At 35.0% G+C, this 20,571-nt stretch overlaps 1 protein-coding gene across 1 annotated transcript in view; it reads right to left on the bottom strand.

The window, feature by feature from the left end:
• btv (beethoven) overlaps nucleotides 1–20,571 on the bottom strand; it is a 123,426-nt gene that overhangs the window by 38,553 nt on the left and 64,302 nt on the right. Inside the window, exons 50-59 of the mRNA XM_067115238.1 lie at nucleotides 19,483–19,640; nucleotides 19,215–19,308; nucleotides 16,824–16,844; nucleotides 8,044–8,180; nucleotides 7,348–7,433; nucleotides 6,909–7,072; nucleotides 6,533–6,691; nucleotides 5,942–6,181; nucleotides 3,204–3,359; nucleotides 266–385 (exon numbers count right to left, since the gene is read on the bottom strand). Of these exons, the coding sequence (XP_066971339.1) occupies nucleotides 266–385; nucleotides 3,204–3,359; nucleotides 5,942–6,181; nucleotides 6,533–6,691; nucleotides 6,909–7,072; nucleotides 7,348–7,433; nucleotides 8,044–8,180; nucleotides 16,824–16,844; nucleotides 19,215–19,308; nucleotides 19,483–19,640 (1,335 nt within the window). The remainder of the gene's footprint in view (nucleotides 1–265; nucleotides 386–3,203; nucleotides 3,360–5,941; nucleotides 6,182–6,532; nucleotides 6,692–6,908; nucleotides 7,073–7,347; nucleotides 7,434–8,043; nucleotides 8,181–16,823; nucleotides 16,845–19,214; nucleotides 19,309–19,482; nucleotides 19,641–20,571) is intronic.

Below are 20,571 nucleotides of genomic sequence, written 5' to 3'. Positions count from 1 at the left end.
AGTCTTGGCCTGGCTTATTTGTATACTTGTAAATCAGTGGGTTTTTACCATGTATATATATAAATGCAGACAGGCTTGAATTGACAAACAACACCAGTTAAAAAGGCACAAAAATGTTCATAACAGATAACATCAACTACAGATTGTATATAAATTTTAATGATATGCTGTAAATTAAAACTATAACATGAAAAATTCTTACCTATTTACTTCTGCTTTTAACACATTTTATAAAAAAAAGAATAATATAGTTTTAATATCATACCTTCAGAAGCATTACTGCAAATGCCCTCTCCTCATCAATCCATTTAGGCAAACTTTCCTTAGGTTCAGCCCCATCAGTTCTTACATCAGTCACAAGCTGTCCAGTTAATGCTTCCCATTCCTGCAAGCAGATAACCCTTACAAAAATGCTTTGTGCATTCAAAAATCTACCTTTATGAAAAGGACAATGTTATAAAAAGTTCATAATGCATTTGCAAGTGTTGCATTCCCAGAATTACATAGCTAAATCTTCTCTCATTTGCCTCTAATTAACCATCCTTAGAATTATAAATTACATTTCAAAACTAGATAACATGATAACAGTTTAGAAAGGTAAATCATGGACAAAAGAAACCCTTGCCAGTAATCTTCTCTGACTTTCTTTCTTTTGTGTATGCAACAGATCTGCAGTAGTAATGACAACAGGTAGCTTAATTGATAGGATCTTCTATCTTGTTGAAATTATTACTTTCTTCACTACAACATTTGTTAACAACAACAAACACTTTACCTACAGTGGCCATTTTGTCAGAAAATGTCCTACAAAAAATTCTTTCAAGGAAGAAAAATTACTGGAATGTTTGCCTACTGTCCAAGCACGGGTCAGACACAGTTCGCAATTGTCAATCCGATGCATACTTCATTTGCCTGTGTTTCTAAGCAAATCATTCCCCAGACTGTCAAGATTTTCAAAAGGATTAATTTTTACTTATTATCCTCCCTCTTTCATTTCTTCACCATATCTTTTCATCATTTTCCTATCATTTACCTTTAATCCAGTGACTTCCCATTACAAAGTGGTAGATCTTCTCAACTGATAGTCATATTGTCTGTAAGTGGGTAGCACCAAATACAGTGCTGTATATGCCAGATTCGTCTAACTAGTTTCAAAGAAGAGCTGTAGGCAAAACTAACTCTATTTAGAATTAGTTCTCTTAGGTTTTGGCAATAGTGTCTAAGTTTGTGGGATAGTTTGCCCACTGATGCCATTGTTCTTTTTTGATAACTATAAGTTTTAATTTGCTAGGCTGTACAGTATAGAGCTTTTGTTGGAGGAGAGCATTCTTCTTCCCTTACTCCTTGTATGTATTACAATACCTCTTGTTACATCATTTCATTTCCTGGATTTTTTTTAATTCATGGAAGTTTTCATTAAAAATAAAAAGAAAAATAAAAAATTTCAGCAATTACACAGCTATGTCAGTCAGCAACAAATATTCATTTGAAGAAGATGAATTAAAGCTCATGGTATTCATTTCAAGTACAAAGCAAATCTTTCTTTTTCAGTTCAGTCTGAGGCTCTGACAACTACATTTAACTATCCAACTAAATTGAGCTAAGGACATAAAAAATAAAGAGTTTGTCGTGAAACAAATTACTGTAATTTTTTCAATATAATTTCCTTCATCCCTGCCTCACAATCTTGCTGTTAAAGGTGCAATAACACAAAGCATAGCATCCAGGACCTATGGTATGCCCACACAAAGGCAGGATACACACGGTCTCCCACCTTCACATTTTTGTCTAGAACACTTTGTGACATGAAATGGACACTAAATGTAAAGGGTCTGCCATGAAAATACTTTGTTTTATTTCATTGCTTATTTAAATGAGCTTAGGTTAGTGTATTTCAACTGAAACTGATTATGAAGGGAACAAACACCTGCTCCTACTCACACAGGTGAGAGAGGAAAAACTGGGAATGAAATATAGAATTTAGGCCAAGGCCTAATGCTGGGACCTACGAGGTCATTCAGCGCCAAAAGGGAAATTGAGAGTAAGAGGTTTAAAAGGTGTACCATGAGGAAAACCTCGCAGTTGCACTATAAAACAAATGTCAGGAGAGGGTGGATAGCAAGATGGAAAAAGCTAATATGAATGGAGGTACAATAAGAGGAATGAAAGGGGTTGCAGCTATGGGTCAAAGGGATGCTGCAATAAAAATGAATGGTGCAAAAAAAGAACAAAACAAATCAAAAGCACCTTGTAAATGACAAAGGAAAAAATTAATCACTTCACCAATTCCTTCCCATTGTTCATCTACTGCACGAGGGTTCTTTGCAGCACTCCTTCAGTCCCAGCTGCATTTCTTTATGTATTTTATTTTTCATCCATTCCCTTTCATCTTTTCTCACCTGGATGCTCAACTTCACCCCCGCTACTTGAGTTCTCACCCATTATTTAAGGAATCAACAATTAGAACGTTGATAGAAATAAAAAAGTAATGTGAAATTTTCTACACAGTTGCAAATGGCATTCAACAATCCGAGTACAGAATAATTTATCTACTTGTCAACTTTCATAGTTGAAGAGCATTTACCACCAAAACATCCACAAAATGGACCATATATGATGTATGTTTGGTCAGTACAATATGTTTTTTATTACAAAGAATTTTGACAGCTTTGATCATTACTAACGGCACTTTTTCCTCTCTCATACAATCTACATATGATTGTACCAAAACCTCAGTTATTTTTAAACCATGCCTGAAGTAACATGATGACGCACTGGCCCACAATTGGTAAACCCTACATCATAAACCTTTATCTCAAATTAAAAGGTAAACATCTTGGAAATCTTACTCCTCCAACATTAACAAATTTCAGTCTACTGTACACACAAAATGTCTAGAGATGTCTGACTGGCAAAGTAAAATTTTTTTTTATATGAAAAGGTAAAATTTTGGCAACTTTTGTACGTTATTGAAGGGTGACGGGGATTGAAAATTGGACATTGACACAATGCCTAACAAAATATCTGACATAGTCCTCAAACAATACTAATTCAATTCATGTAAAACAATAAGTACAGTATATTGAAAAATGAAAGGGTCACACCATGGATGTCTGGGGATAAAATTGGTAAATATGATGGACATAATTCCCAATATAATATACATATTGGCACAGACATTTAAATATAATAATTAAACTTACATTATCTTGGAATAGGTCTGGATACATTCCATGAACTAAGTGTATACCAAACATGAGATGATCTGCTTTGAAGAGTGAGCGGCTGATGTAACAGTAAACTAAGTCCATTAAGGATCGCTGAAGAACTCTAATTCTTGTATCTGTAGCACTTCCATCCTGCAAAACAGAGGACATTAAAAACTGTAACTAATAAAATGTTGATATGTCGCAACAAAGTCATTTCTGGCTGAAAATATGAACCGAGTCTCTTATTCCCTACTGAATTATAAACTAATACAATAAAACCAAGTCTGTCTTATTATTGATGGAATAAAAAATTCAATCTCATCATTTATATAACAGACTATGAAACAAGAACAATTTTAGCAAATTACAAAAGCATTTTTGATATATTTCTACAATCATCACAGATATGCATTAGTTTTATAACCAAAGTCAAATCCTGACAAAAGCCTGGAAATGCTGGACCTACCCTGATCCAGCGGTTTTATGAAATAAATTTAGCTTAACCCATTTCATAGGTTACAGAAATCTGGTAAAACAGAATACAAGACACTAAACTGATTTTACTGTAACACGGTAGTATTAAATCTAATTCACTGGCTTAGAAGACATTCAGTCAAGGGTATAAAAGAAATACAATAAATAATTTTGTAAATTGTAAATATTAATCCATGGCAAATCTCTCTCACTTAAGTGTTTAATAACAAACCCATCAACCATAATTAGCATCATTCATAGAGTTGTATTAATAATTTATTATTATTATTATTATTATTATTATTATTATTATTATTATTATTATTATTATGGAAAGTGATTGCTGCATCAGCTGCACTCGATTTATATAGTTTTTTCAATCTATCTGACAATTGTTTTTTCCATTCTACATTCTGCCATTAACTGTCCTATTTCCATACACGGAGAGGTAAACAATCATTAGTGGCAATTCTTTAAACAAATTGAAAAGAATATGATACAGCCAAGTATCAAAATAACTCCAATATTCACAAGGAAGTTTTGTGCCAAGTCTGAAGTAAGTGTAGGTTGCCAGGATGTCATTCCTTAAGGTGCTCCTTAGGGAAATTCTAGGCTACGTTTCATTCAAGCTCTACTGAGCATGACCAACCAGAAGAGTGGAGTGATCGGCAATAGTGAGTTTGACTCCTTATATATCAGGTGGTCAGCAGTGGGCCGGCTGCAGGCCAACTGCTGTTGGATGAGAATAAAACCTTGTGCTCTGAAATGCTAGCAAATTTTCCCTAAGCCAATTTCATGACACGGATGATTTAGTTGTTGCAGCCCCTCTACATGGCAGGAAAGGTGCTGGCTGGTGTGGTGACTCATCCTCTGATATTTCCTGGAGAATATTTTGGTTTGTCAAGCAGTGGATGGTAATTTCTTGGCTGTGCTGGTGTTGTTTGTGTCCATGAGCAGTTGCTCGATTTTCGCTATCAACGTTGGAGCTGTTATCAGACATGGATCTTCTTAGGTCTTACTTGTAAGGAAGCTTAATTCTAGTGGTGAGTAGGAACTGTTCCTTGTGTCATATTCAGTGTTTTTCCTATTGGATGAGGAGCACCTCAAATGCCAGCCGGCACTTCAGTTATGGGGCCTTGCTGATGATTTCTGTATTTTTCATAATGGTGTCTCCTATAGTGTTAATTAGCTGTCTTTCCCATGTGGTTCATTATTTCATCATCTTGTGCAAGGCACGAGATCCTCCTTGTTAACTTCATTATAGTCATACCCAAGTATGAGCAAGGACATCCAAGAACAAGGAATCTGAATAGATATACTAGGTTGGCCTGCTTTATAGGATCCCTCCATGGTGGACAGGCTATTTTTCGTAACCAGGATTTTGGTTCAGCTGTTTTGATAACATCTGGTGAGATCCAGTAGTGACTGACTTTAGTGATAGACATTTTTGGTGGCAATGCTTCATTTTCACCGACACAAATCGTGACAACTGCAAGTATCAGAGAACCTGGGATCCAACCATGCATGTGCAGTACTAAGGATGCCTGCCACTGTCTTTGTTTCCTTTTAAAAGGGGAATGATTTCAAGTACATAAAAATGCAAATTATAAGGGAAGGGTTTAGGACAAACTGAAAGATATGCTTACCTACACAACTACAGTAAACCCCCCGTATTCGTGTTCTCACGATTCGCGGACTCACTATTCGAGGATTTCTCTGTGGAACGTATCTACCCATTATTCGCGGAAAATTTGCCCATTCGTGGTATTGTTCACTGAGAAATATTCACTAATTACTGTATTTTCTTATCATTTTCATGACTAAATGCACTTTCTGGATAAAACTATTAAAATACTCAGGTATAAGCATTTTTAGAGGGTTTTTCTTGTGTTTAAACTATCAAAATAGGCAGTTCTAAGTGTTTTTAGAGGGGTTTTAATTATTCGCAGATTTTAGCTATTCGCGGGGGGGTGTGTGGTACGCATCCCCCACGAATACATGGGTTTACTGTACTCTTAATTAGCTTACTTAGTAAAATGGACATTTAATGGTACAGATCCTCTTGATAATGAAACTCTCCTTTGGAAAACCCAGAGACACAAGAATAATGACTCAAAAAGGGTTCTGTTTCAAATACTGTACATACAATTTAACACCTACTATAAAAAAGTCTACATTTCCAACTAAGCACTTTGACCTTTTAAGTTTAGTGCAAATAGCCAGGACTCCAGTAAAAATGTGGGTCAAGTTATACCTACCTGAGGTTCTTGTAAAGCTTTCTGGAATAATTTATGGAAAGCATTGAGACTGAATCGATACATGTTGTTCAGTTTTGAAAGATCCGAGATGACAAAATAAAGATTAGAAGCAGCCTCTGCAAGGGATACATATGCTTCTCGTTCTTTCTCGAGAGAGTCTTGAAGGGTGACGGACTCTTTCAGTGAGGACTCGATCGTGGCTGCACTTGACTTTGCCTGCTCCAGTGATGCTAACAGTTCCTGAAATAAAGATGAAAAGTGTCTTCAAGTAAACAGTCCTTTTCATTACACATCAGATTTCTACATCTCTCATTAGAAAGATATTTAATAGTTTTTACATCAACCTTTTAAGACATCATGCTCTTACAACAGAGGAGGGTGGAAAGAGCTTTTCTAACATCTAATCCAACAGATGGAAAATCTTCCATAAAAATATTAATGATAACTGCTAAACAGTAAAATACAAGAGAACAATAAAATAAGTGACAACTGAAATTCCATTAAATAAACTGGAGAAGAAAGTCATTCAATAAGGTGAACAGCATGTGATGCAGAATCATACAAGAGTTAAAAGATTAAGTCAAACAATACCTTGTTTTCTAAAATATTTCCCTTTGATTCTGCTAGGGTGGTCAGCAGGTGGTCTTCAAGAGTTACAAGGCGAATCTTGAGGTCTTCCTCCTGACGCAGAAGCTCAGTGCGACGTACCTCCAACTCTGGTTTTTCTACTTGAATTGTTGCTGCCAGCAGCTAATACAGTATATAAATATATTTATAAAGTATTTTTTAAGCATGCGAATGTCACATTTGGCACGAAATACCATTGCTTCTAATAACGAGTACAGTACTAATGTCTTCAGATATATTCATTTTAGAACAATTCTTCAAAGCACAAAATTTCAATGTTTGACTAAAGACAATAAAAAGTTAAATTTTAAACCAATTACAGAATATCAAATACACTTGCCTGTCCAGTCAAACCCGCACGGGTCGTTGTGAAGTTAACAGAAGTGAGTATTGACATAATATGTGGTGGAAGTTCAGGTGTAGGACTTCTGGTTGCCAAAAACAGCTTAAAGTTGTCATTGTAATCTAGTGTCTTCTCTCCTAATTCAATGACATACCTTGGCCCTAATTAATAAAAATTAGCAAAAGCTGTTAATTAAATACTGTATTAATGTTGCTTACAGTGAAAAATCAAGATGTACCTTACAAAACTGCAAATATTTTAATTGCAACATGGAAAAGCAACACTTTCATAGGTCTACATACTAATATCAGATCTACTGAAAATTAAACTAAAAGTACCATTACATAAGAAAAGCATATCTACAATGCATGAGTATATAGTATTTAAGGAATACTGACTTTTGCACAGATACACACAAAATGTCAAAAACAATTACCTTGGCTTATCAGATCTCCTCGCAATAAGGGGATTAATATAGGGTCCACTGTATCCACTTCTTGAACGATCAATGTCTTGCCAAATCTATCAAAATCAAGAAAAGTTATGAAACATTTTAATCTTCTATGATACAGAATTAATCTTCATTAGCTTCATAATTCAGAGGTATCGAATCTATATCATGACCTGATAACTATGCAAAGTAGGCTAAAAATTCAAGCATTTATCATGCTTAAAAATTGTTTGGCAAAAGACGCATCTTTGTAAATAATTATCTTCCAAATTAAACCTAATCATCTCGATAATCAGTAAATAGGGGGATCATTCTGCCTTTAAAATTAGAAATGCCTCCAACTTGGACACTACGTAAGTTCTGAACTTGTACTCATCTGCCATATCTCTCCAAAAATTATGTACTTTAAAACATCATGAACATCAGATAAGATAAGGCTGATAAGTTCCAAATTTCTTCAGGCTTTTGTTCAGTTTATGCAGAGACCTACAGTTTGTTTCTTGAAAAATATAATGACTATAAAAAGGTAAATCTTTAAATTAATATGGATATGCCTGTGAGTTATGGCATCATAAATACTTGCTATATATTCTACTGATCCAGAGTAAAATAAATATTATGCTTTACCACAAACAGTACATAAAAATATACTTAAGCTTACTGAAACCACAATTCCCATACCTGATGGCTAGCTCCAGAGTTGTAGCAAACTTGGGGTCTTGCTGTGTGGTGACCTCTACAGTATGATCTTTCAAATGTTCGCTTAGCCAAGCAGTCGCTCGTGAAGATGGATCAATTAGGAATGGCCTCAATGAGCTCTGTGAATCAACAAGGAAACTGAATTCTTTGAATTGATAAAAAAAAAAAATCTGGCAATAAATGGAAACCCCCATACCATACCTTTTCTTCAGCAACGCACCAAGCACACCTCATACTGACTGTTCATGAAGAGGATCTTAAACATCATGTGTACAAGACCAAACCCTGTGCCTGAGAGGTCATACCTTGAAACCTTACAGAAGCTGGAGAATCTAGAGTCAGTACCTATTTTCAGTAAATATAAGAGATCTGATTGACAAGGTTCCTTCTAATAATTTTTAAACAATTCTAGTTGTAATGTAATTTACTTTTGTAATCACGTTAAACAATTCTAGTTGTAATGTAATTTACTTTTGTAATCACGTTGAAGAGGAAAGCACACCACAAAAATTTTCCAATACCAAAAACACATATGATAATTCTGCCCTGGGAAAATGGTTCCTAACCAGTATCTATTTTTTTGTAAAGAGGCTAAAAGAATCAGAGCAATCTTTTTTAAACCAAAAACTTCTCAATCTCATCACAACTGTTAAAAAATGTCTCCAATTGCAAGGTGTTTTGCATCTAAGTGAATGTTTATTTTTCTGTGCTAAAACAATAAAAGAAGTATGAAATAACAACATATCTAGATTCTTTTCACATTGTACATTGTGACCCAAGGAATAATCTTTCAATATTCAATTTTTAATTTTATGAAGTACAGCATAAGTAAAAATAACAGGTTCGTACACTGGAGGGACACATACAAAAGCCATACTATTAGCTGGGCCTAGTTTTCATACACTAGGCAATTCTTATGTAGCAGCTTCAAATTTACAAAAAAAAAATTACTATTCTACAAGAAAACATTTTCCAGTGGCAGTTGAATCTAGATTCTATACAGAAGGGTATTCAGTGTCTAACTCCTTTTCAAGAAAGGTCTCAAACATGTTGAAATTTAACCAAATGTGTGTGTACAATCATTTGGTGTGCACTTGAAAAGAAGAGCATAAAACATTTAAAGAGTTCAATGAGAGTTTACAGTAATAAGAATAGCACTCAACATTCAAGAAACAGATAGGTTACAGTTAAAGGTATAAAGACCTCATAAATATAAGGATAAACTTACATCATTCAAAAGGAACGCATGTACATGTGAACACAGTTACTTTTCTATAATAATTATTCAAGAGAAATCTTTTCAAAACCACCTCATTCCACATGATCTTAAGACACTGACAATCACAGAACCTACTTTTTCTCAGCCATACTCTTTTTCACTTTGTGTTCCACACATATACACAACTTGAAAAGAAGAAAAACACAAACTTACAACTACTCATATGCATACTGTTACACATACAATACACTAACAAGTACCCATCCATACCACAAAACCAGAACAGACAGAATAATCACGATAACACAAAATCATCACACAAAAATATTAATTTAGGACAGGCCACAGAGTATCAACAACACCAGTTTTAATGGTAAGAGGAGGAAGCACAAAATCTGCAGTAATCTCACAACTGCCTTCAACAGAGAAATTTAAAACTCATACACAGAAAAGTTACAAAAGATAAGACAGAAACGTCAGTCACAAACATCATGCAAGACATGCAAAAACGGCAGACATTTTTTGTACAGAAAGAGCAGTCAAATCTGTGGATCTTGAGTTGTTACTGTGTTCATTCATTGCAAAACAATCTCAAATTATTTGAAGCCATTGAAACAACACATGTCAAGTCATAAGGGACATCATGTGACATGCATTCACCAGCCTTTTGCAAGCATGCTCAAAAACTCCCACTTTCAAATGTACAATAATAATGATATGTGGTTATGTATTAAATTTTTTTCCATTAATGCCAACCAACTACTAGAGTTATTTTAAAATCAACTCTACTTTACCATATAGTAATACAATGTAATACATGTATAACTGAAGCTGCATATACAAAAGATGAAATAAATATGTAGCAGATTAAGAACATTGTAACAAAATTATTTGCTATCCAACTTTTTATGTTTATCTTTCAATGCTAAACTCAAAAATAAAAATATCCAAATTAGCCAGGAGGACTGAAATTTCTTCTAAGCTATGTATTAAGTCAAACAAAAATTTAATAGTTTTCAAAATTCATACATACACATTAATACACTTGTATATAAAGTTCCCAATAACTTAACTTCCTATTAATCTAAGTAATTCTGAGGACAGAAACTATAAATGTTCAAGAAGGCTAAACAAAAGTAACCTTTACAATAATGCACAGTATACATTTGAAATACCTATCACTCACCTCACATTAAAACTACCAACTATGACAGACCAACTGGCACTCAAGGGTTAGACACTAACAGAAAATACATATCATAGGGTAACCTCATGAACATCCTAGAAAACTTGCAAAAGTAACAACTATCAGAAGATTTTTATAACATAAAACGCCACCTATTCAAAGCAGGATTAGAACTTGAACAATATAGCAACTTCTAAAGCCTTACGACTTCCTTTTCCTGCAAAACTATGCTAATCTGCTATAAGAGTTCAACATCTAAGACCAATGAGTCAAACTACCCTGAAAGTTCATTGAAAATAAGTAACTATACACTTTACAATAGAAGCGCAGTCTGGTTTGTGGTAAATCTGTCAATCAGTGAATAATTCAAAAGTAAAAATTATGGCTGTGGATTGAGAGAAAAAATTATTCTTTATTATAAAAACTAAAAAGGTGCTACACACATACAATGAACTATAAACATGATTTTAAAAAATATAAAATGCAAACAATGTTAATCATATATCATGTGTATGCACATTTTAACCACAGCTGACTGTTAAAGAGTATTGTTTGACAAGAAAAATTATAATTAAAAACAATAAAAATAATTTTATTCAGAAAGCTATGGGACCACTATTATCATATTGAAAAGAGAGTTTAACCATACCAATGATCTAAATTTCTACACATTTTTATGTGGACAGTTTGAAAAGATTTTGCCAACAATATATTTATATTAGGAGAGTTTCATATTACAGTTTAACTTGCAGCTTTACAAAATAAAAAAAAAGTTGGCACCTTTCCTAATCTATCAGAATAACATCTCTCCCAAGTTATTTATTTGAAACTCCCAAAATTTTAGGCAGTGTGCCATATGTCAAGTCTGTTCTTTTAGATGTAATCCTAGTTTGAAAATATTTTGACTTTTCTAAAAATATCCTGTCATAATACCACTAATGTAATCACGCAGGTCTATAATCTCAAAGGCATTGGAGCAAATGTATTTAATTTCCTAAATTCCAAAGAATCTTTTTACAAAAAAAAATTTCTTACAAAAATGCACAGTAAGGAGAAGCCTTTGGGATACACAAACACTATAGTATCTAACCAACAAAGAAGAGTACAAAATGTTTTAATTTACAGGACAAAAGGAGAAAAAACTGCTACCATTATCTCAAGAAAGAAAATGAATGAATGATTATAAGGTATCTGGCATTATAATTGCAATGGCCATTGATGCTGAAAACATAAGGAGAATTACCAGAAAACAATACCTTGTGTGTTACATTACACAGGATTTCTATTGTAAGAATAAGATATTAGATTATCAGTTTACTATATTAACTACCTCACTAACTACAGAAAATGTACATACAAATAGTAATTCCATTCTAGCATTCCAAAGTTGGTATCATGCATTTCCTTCTTACAGCTTCAAAATACTAGATGCCAAACAATACCTTTAGCTGTGAGTGCTTTCGTAAAGGCTGTATTTCATAAATTGTGAGAATATGCTAAGTAAGATTTTTTCCATATCAACCAATTTACAGGTATCCAGCAAAGAAAGATTAACTTTTGGCATGAGCTGCCAGTTCTGACAGTGTTTGATTGCAGAGCAGTACTGAATTTTATTTTTATGACAAAAAAAAAAAGTGACAAAGATTCAAACCTCAGTATATAATATTATAGTATTAGCAACCTGAAATGAAAATGCATGTTTACTAAATTTATTTTCTGATATTCATACCAAGCTTAGAGCAATTTTTTAGGGCTTTGCTTCCTACGATAACAAAACCCAGTAAGGTGCTCAAATTTCTGCTTCTAAACTTTCACTTAACCAAAAATGACTGTATAATGAAATAATCTCAAATAAAATTATGGGTTTCTCGGTTTAAACTACGGAATATAAACATTAAGATTTAAAAAAAAGGGATAGTACTGCATGAAAATCAAACAGACTTGTCATTCAAATACCTATCAATTCATCTAATAATGTACAACTACAACCAATACTATGACAGAATGAAAATGCAACCAGTAATTCAATGAAATGTACTTTGCTGAATATCACTGTGTTGTATGCAGAAAAATGTTTCAAACTTAATTTATTATATCACATGGATTGGCAAACACTTGTAATAAGGCAATGCTATAATAATTTACTTCAAAGTATGAGAGTACATAGCACACTTTATAACTGCAATGGAACTATGGGAGAAAAAGCCCTTTCTAGACACATGTGAAATAAAAGAAGTACACTAAAGCTCAATTTATTTTTCTAAAACAAAATATTTTCAACATCAACTCATCACTCATATAAAAACCACAAATGTCCAAGTACATTGCAGTCTTGTCTACCTGACAAAAAATAGAGTGGTAGCCCCCTGTGCCTGTGTAACCTGGAACCTGAGGTACCCATCAATAACCTGACTCACTTTTTGTCTAATCTGGAATTAAGTATGCAAAATAAGCTGGACTGGGCATACATTTCATGAGTGACGGGTATGTATTGGAAACAATTTTGTCTTATAAAAAAATTGATTTTTCACCACTATCATACAGACCCATATCACAATTTAAGAGGGAGGTAAAGGCTATAAAAGACCCACAAAGCTTACTGATACCAGCAGATTCTATAGAGAGCTCTAGGGGACAAGGAAGGCAAGGGACTTGAGTCTTGACCCATAAGGGTCATATGAGTAAGGGTGAACCCCTTGATAAAAGTACAACCAGGCACTTGTATTTATGTAGGTATCATTTCACTCAACCGATCCAGACATACATGAGAGACATACATGAGAGACATACATGCAAGTGCCATGAATGGCTACATCTTTAAGGATGCCACAAAAGAAGGGATGATAAAATTAAGAGGGGAAGGAAGGTGAAGACTCCCCTAAGACTTCCCCTGATGGTAAAACCAGCCACAGTGAAACTACCCATCCCAAGACTTCCATGATGGTAAAACCAGCCACTGCAACTACCCATCCCATGGAGTTTGTATCCATCTATATCTGAATCACATCCTTAGGTAAGAATTAGCAAAAGCTGAATGGTACCTCCAGACACATGCATGTAAAATAGCATTTACATTGTGGTCGCATTTAAGAGCCAAAGATGCTGAAAAGGTAAATTGGGTAAATTGGGACATGAAAATGTTTCCTGAAGTCCAGTGAAGTCTGGAAGCCCCCTTTTCTAACGAAATGACACATTGGAGCCATGAGTTCCATCTTAAAAGGAGTTTACTGCAGGAACTTGTTAAACAGGCTGAGATTGATGACAGCCTTCATCCACCTACCTTGGGGACCAAATACATGAACTTTAAATTCTTGGAAACCATCTGTCACTTCTCTGGATGCCTGTTATTCCAATTTTTTACCTCACCTGATTGTCTGAAGCTAGGAATCTCACTGGGTCATGAATGTATATGCTGACTTTTACTGAATGCAACGGATGTGGTCTTCAGCTCCAGATGACTGGCATCATCCACAGCTCCTCATGACTGATACAGTATTCAGCTCTACAGCTGATACTTCTTTCTCCTCTGTACCTTTCCACCTTGAGGATGACAACCATCTCAGTCCACCATTTCTGAGAAGCAGTGACAATGGCTGGTACAGGTTTGTTATCAATAACTGGTTTGCTGGCTGACAATAATTATGCAGTAGGGACTTTTTCACACATTGATACTAGTCATCTTGGCATGGTTTGCAGTGTCTTGGATGTGGAAGCTGAGGATACAACAGGCTTTATGTTCAGGATCACTGGAGCTTTGCTGATCCCAAGTGAAGGTGGGTGATATCTCTTCTTGCTAGCTTAGTCTCTTGAAGACATTTCTGAAGAAACTTGATTACTTCCTCAGATAAGCCACCATCATGGATTTATCTCACATCACATACATTATTGTTATGCAGTAATATATCTGAAGGTTCTTGAGGGCTAGCTGTACCACTCTCATCACCAAAAATTTTAAAACATACACAGGCCTGTTTCTCCTGGGGACCCCTGGCCCAAAATTGCCAATTCCTGAAAATGATTGCCTCAAGATCCCCTTGAGGCATTCATGAGGAGCAATAGTTCTGGGGCAGGATGAGATAGTGGTTCTGCTTGTCTGGCATAAGATCACTGTCTGTTCAGTTCCAGTTGTGATGAACTAGTTCTTCATGGAGTTCAGATGGCCCATCAACCTTTGTCACAACTCTGCAAGTAAAGATAAGATTTTCAAGAACCCCAAAGAAAGCACAGAGCCTTTGTATTCTTTTTGACATAGGTTGCCCAGAAGTATCAATGTGTCTGCATCCATTCTAGATAAACTGCCTCTTTTGCTGGTGTCAGGTCTGACTTATCCAACCAGATGGTTAGGCTCAAGAATTGGCACAGGTTGATGAGGTAACTGAAGTGTCTCTTAAGTTCCATGAAGGAGGTACCTCAACAGCTTGATACCTCTCCTGTAGGTCCATACAACAACTGCAGTCATTAAGAAGCAAAAATGTGGGGTTATGGCCAGTCTAAAACAAAGGATCTCGATCTGGAGGACCCTTCCTTGGCAGACAAATAGTACAAATAAACTTAAGGACTTACAGACTGAGACCTAAGAGTTTATCCTCAAGTCCAGGGATGCAAATAAGCCAACCTTATGAATGAAGTATCAGACTGATGCTACAGTCTCAATCTAGAAAGGGGTCACCTTCAAGCAGCCATTCAGAGAAGCAAGGCTGATGATGGACTCCTATTCCCCTGATGCCTTGGGGATGATTAACACGGCTGTCAAAGCCCGAGATTGCCAGATACCTCCTCTATAGCTCCTTTCACCATCACTGATCCTCCTCTCATTCAAGGGCAAATAACTTTTCTGAGTTCCTTTTTTATGGCACATCAATAGAAAGTTTGTCTCCATAACAGGCAAATGATAACCTTGTTTCAAGGTCTGAACTGCACGTAGGTCCACTCCTATTCCAAACCAGCGGTTCAGGGATTTTTGGAGATAGGCCAGTGGATCTAACTGTATGTGGCCCAGCATTTCCTCTTCTGTGATGATCAAAGGGAGATTTCTGGTGAGGTCTACCTCACCTGCTCGAATTAAAGGGCAAGACTCCTTGGAGTTACAAGGCAGGAAGGAGGATTAGTGAAAGACCTGGCTGAAGTATCAAAAGATATCTATATAACTCTCTGCTCCTGGGATAAGAGGGTGCAGTGATGAATATCTCCCTTGAAACATTCTCCGGAGCCTACCTCCACTGATATCAAAAACACTGTGGGTCTAGGCATAGCCACGAAAACATCCACAACTATGGCTTTCATACAATGAGGACCTCACAGGCGTGCACCGAACAACTTGTACATTTATAATACAGCATCTTCTAAATCCAGCATCTGGCAAAGGAAAAACTGCAGAGTTATCTTGGGCTTATCTCCTCAAGTCTAAGAGCATATGCACTACATCCTCTCCTTAAATTCCAACAGGATAGTTGGATTCCACAGTGATAATTGTTGGAAGTTCAAATCCCAAGGATGACTCCTCAGACTTAAGTGAATGGTGGGTCCTGCAACTAATGCAACACACCAAGATTACTGCCTTTCTATATGCATTACCTCACAGATCTGGGTAATGGAAGATAATACATAGGCTGAAAGAGTAAAAAATGGAGTAAAATCAATTTAGGTAAAGTAAGCACTGATCAAGTTCTGTGGAGCATAGTCAAGAAGTCTATTCAGATTGCAAGACACATTAATATGACCATTTTATATTGAAAGAGGAACTCTGTAGTCCAGATGTGCAAGTAGCCAGCTAGATAGTGCTTTTTTGTTTTTGTCTGTCTAGAAAGGGAGCTGACATTCCTGAAGGCAGTCATAAAGTGATGAGTTTTTAGTACCAAAACAACTTTTTTGTATTCAGGAATGGAGGGTCCAGGTTCATGAAGACCATGAATTGGACTATTGTAAATGGTGGGTTTGTAATTTGAACAAATATTCTTCCCATCTGCTCTTAATGCTTTTGCCTCTCTGGTATGCTTATTTTACAAACACATAACAGTAAAAATATTAGACAAGTTTTACTCTAAACATCTGTCATATTTTCTTTTTCTCCCTATGGTCAATATTTCCATTACATTTTTGGTGTTTAAATCATTACCATAGTAAAAATTTACCTATATTACAAGTGTTTGGAAGCTCTAATCTAAAACTTTTAATGAAATATTAATAAAGAAAAAGGCAAAAAATCAGGGTCCTGAAAATTTTGATTAAATAAAAATTAATCACTCAACTCAAAAGCATCATTCTAGTGGCCTAGCAACAGTGTATGCCAGACCAACAACTTATGAAATAAGCCTTTAACATAACACAATATTCCTTAGTTTCTATGACACTTCTTACCCCAACTGCATGAGAAGATATCTAAAGACAAACAGGATAGTAGAAACAAGATAATTAGCAAAACATATACATTAAATATATAGTACTTACATCTATGTGTAAAAAATAAACTTAGCTGGAAAAATTCCTTGATCTCTGACCTTACAATACTAACAGTACAGGTACATTTTCTCTCTTTCAAGTTTTGGAGTTTTTACTTCAAATGTTTGCAATGAAGGAGCTCTGCATTTATATTTATTACAAAATTTCAATTCAGTTCTAATATTTCTGCTATGGCACCCATCCATTTCTGTAAATAGCAGGCTACACTATTCATGTATATATTATGCCTTCGAGTGTAAAAATTACTGATCTTACAAAAATACTTCAAAATACAAGAAATCAAGTGATAAAAGTGGACTCATCAGAAATGCTCCAGTACTGTAATTCAAAACTTTATCTAGTACTATTTTTCTTTATCAAACCTCAATACAGGTATACACTACCAAATTTCCTAGTCTGAAAAAAATGACAAGTTAGTACTAACAAATATTAGAAAAGTAACCAATCTTAGATTGCACAGACTTAATTTGTGAGAAAATGCTCCTGTACACATTTCTATAAGCAAAGCATACTTTCATCAAGACAAAAAAAGATGAAATCAGACTTCTGAAATTTTAATAAAATATTCAACTTAAAGATTAAAGCAGCAATTGCTTAAACTATGAACTACTGAAAAATGTTAGTTGCTATATTACAGATCTAATGAAAGGCTTACACTAACACTAAACAAAAATATACATACTGAACAGTAATTATATAACAGAAAATTTCAAGGTTGTTGTAGAAAACATACAACCTTATCAAGGGCACGATTACAAAGTAACGACTGCATTACAAACACAAGGAAGTAGCTGGCAGTCAGAGAGCTGAAATGCAAGCAAAGATTAAGGGCCGCAGAAAGTGACACCAGCTGCTGTACCCTGTTGTAGTACAGCAAGTCACTTCACAAAATATACAATTTTCTTTAAGCAATCATTGGTTAGTATACTGCATTTGCCAGCCTGACGGACCCACCTGCCCATGAGATATCCCTGATTTTAGGAAAAAAAGAATTTTAGTACATACCATCATATATTTAATGAAAACTATTTTATTTTACTGTTTTTTGAGGAACAAATACAATCTACAACAAAGACTTTTCTAACTCTCATATCTTTAATAGTAATCTAATCCTTAACTTTCCAGCCTAGACTAATAGAGCATAACCTTTTGTATGAAAGAGCACCTTGTAGTAACAGAGCATTTGCAAGTGCCATGTAATCTATATCCTGTAAGGACATTTTCAGCTACATGGTATCCTTTCTCGTACTCACAAGTCTTATACCGTAACTTTTTCTACTTATACTTGCAGTTGTCAGTGAGATAACTGTACATATCTTGTTTTCTTTCATGTTAATGAATTTGTAACTAAATATGTATCATATTCTCAAGTTCTCATTAGCATGACTAGCATGTTCCTCCATCAGGATATATTTCTTACAATCATAGGCGCGAGATTTAGAACACTGACTGCACATCCATACCATCGTATTCTTTGCTTTTCATAAGAATAACTCTCTAACAGTTGTACAGTATTATAGTTCTCATTCATCTGAATAATGCACATATCTATACACATCACTACAAAGTATATTTCTTGAAATAAATTAAGAGATAAACTATCAGAAAAATGAAATTCAACATTTTTCTTATAAAATCCCATTTTGTTACTACAGTACAAATCTGTGCACTAAAATCCCTCTGAAATAACTAAAAAGGCAGCTTTCATCACTGCATATGCAAGGGTGGAACCTCAGGTACCTAGCAGTGATCACTATTAGTATTCATGCTGTCTAATGCATGACCTGCTTAAAAACTTAGGGTGGGAGGTGGGAAATTAGAATACACGGGTACTGAGTTTGTATGAATATCTTTGTTTAAAATAAAAATACTTACTCTTGTTTCACAGCAAACCCCTTATTACTTGTGAAACCATCTTAAATCACAAAATTAGCTGGGAAGGATTGAGCTCCAAAAAAACCAGATTGGGTGATTGGTACCTACAGAATCCACTTATAAGCAACTTGCACTTAAGGTTTATTTTAAAAAATAACAGAACAAATTGGAAACATTTCAAATTTCCTCAAAGAACAATCCTATATAAATCTTTCTGTCCACTCAACTTAAGGAAAATGAATGAATAATAAACTCATTACAGTACTGATCTCCATGAATTCTGCAGTGCAAAGTAAATCATTTTCACTGAAAATATCTAATTTATAATCACTTCAAATGACATTGCATCATATTCTGAAAATGTGACTGTTCATCAAGATACAAATATTAATAACCTATACTCCTTTCTCTCACCTGCAATATGACAAGAGCATTCTCAGTAGAAAGTTGGTCAGATGGCAGTCCCTCAGCCTTCCATTGCAGCTGTTCGCGTTCACTGCTCAAAAATCTGTAATGAAATTTTGTAGCATAAAAAATCTTCCTAATATCTAAATTTTCAGAAACTAAACTTATTTTTTCATACACACTCGTCACCCTTATACAGCCCAAAGACCATACAGTCTCCTGTCAGACTGAAGATAACTGGTATCTATATCTTTTGAAAACATAATGTAGCATTTACCTTCTCAGATCAAAGTTTGTAATTCCCAGCATGTGGCTCCAGTGGGCAAGAGTCGACTTCCTTACATTTTCAGGAGCTTCACTCAAATAAGAGATGAATGCTGCAGCTAAAATAGACTCCTTAGGAAGGCCAGAAAGGCTAGAAGATAGTTCATTAACCTGGAAAATTACAAATGGTGAAATTAAACAATATTCAAATTTTATTATAGTATTGTATATAACAATAACTTCCTTGACAAAAGTAATTACTGGCATCACAAACCCATTCACACTTGTGCAAATCCCATGCCTTCCAGTGAATAAAAGAAGACCGTCACTCCCACTAGGTTGGTGTCTGCATATTTATGTGTCTGCTGACTATTAAACACTCACAAAATTCCCCAGCCTTATGATTTTGTTAGGATTGCCTTTTTATTCCACATTTCCACCCACTTCATTTTTCACTTCAAATTACAGGCAGTCCCTGGTTACTGGCAGGCTCGGTTATCAGTGATATGGTTTTACGGTGATTGTCTAGTGACGAAAATCGGCAATTTTCAGCAACGAAAATCGCTAATTTCCGCTTATCGGCGCAGATACATACCTAACAGAGGCAACAATAACCAAAAACCATTGATTTTTGGTGTTGATAAACGCTGAAAATAGCTGAAGAGCAAAAAAAATTGCCGATTTTCCGTTATCATCACGCCGTAAGAATAGAACCCCAGCCAATAACCGTGGATTGCCTGTATTTCCTTAATTTCCAGTACACCTGATATTTATTGCGCAAAGACAGGACTTTTTTGTTAAGTTTTATTCAGGTTGGTGTTTTTCCCAGCTATGTGTTAATCTTTGTGTCAAGTGGCAGCTCACTTCTGCCTGTACGAAAAAGAAATAACTTTTTTTTATTTCCAGCACTTTTCATCCCATTATGTTTGCAGAGGACTTTTTGCAGTTTTAGTGTTTCATTGTATTTTTTAATTAGGGGCTGTCTCGAGAGCATGAGCCTGTGCTGGCATATGGCAAGCTAAATCTATAACATCAACACCAGTGTTTTTAGTATTTTTAAGTGATGTAGTTGGATTTTGGTTTCAGAACTAATTAGTAATTG

Source organism: Macrobrachium rosenbergii, chromosome 13 (genome assembly GCF_040412425.1).
Source record: "Macrobrachium rosenbergii isolate ZJJX-2024 chromosome 13, ASM4041242v1, whole genome shotgun sequence".
In the NCBI taxonomy this organism is placed as follows: domain Eukaryota; kingdom Metazoa; phylum Arthropoda; class Malacostraca; order Decapoda; family Palaemonidae; genus Macrobrachium; species Macrobrachium rosenbergii.
This window is presented reverse-complemented; position numbering and strand designations above follow the sequence as displayed.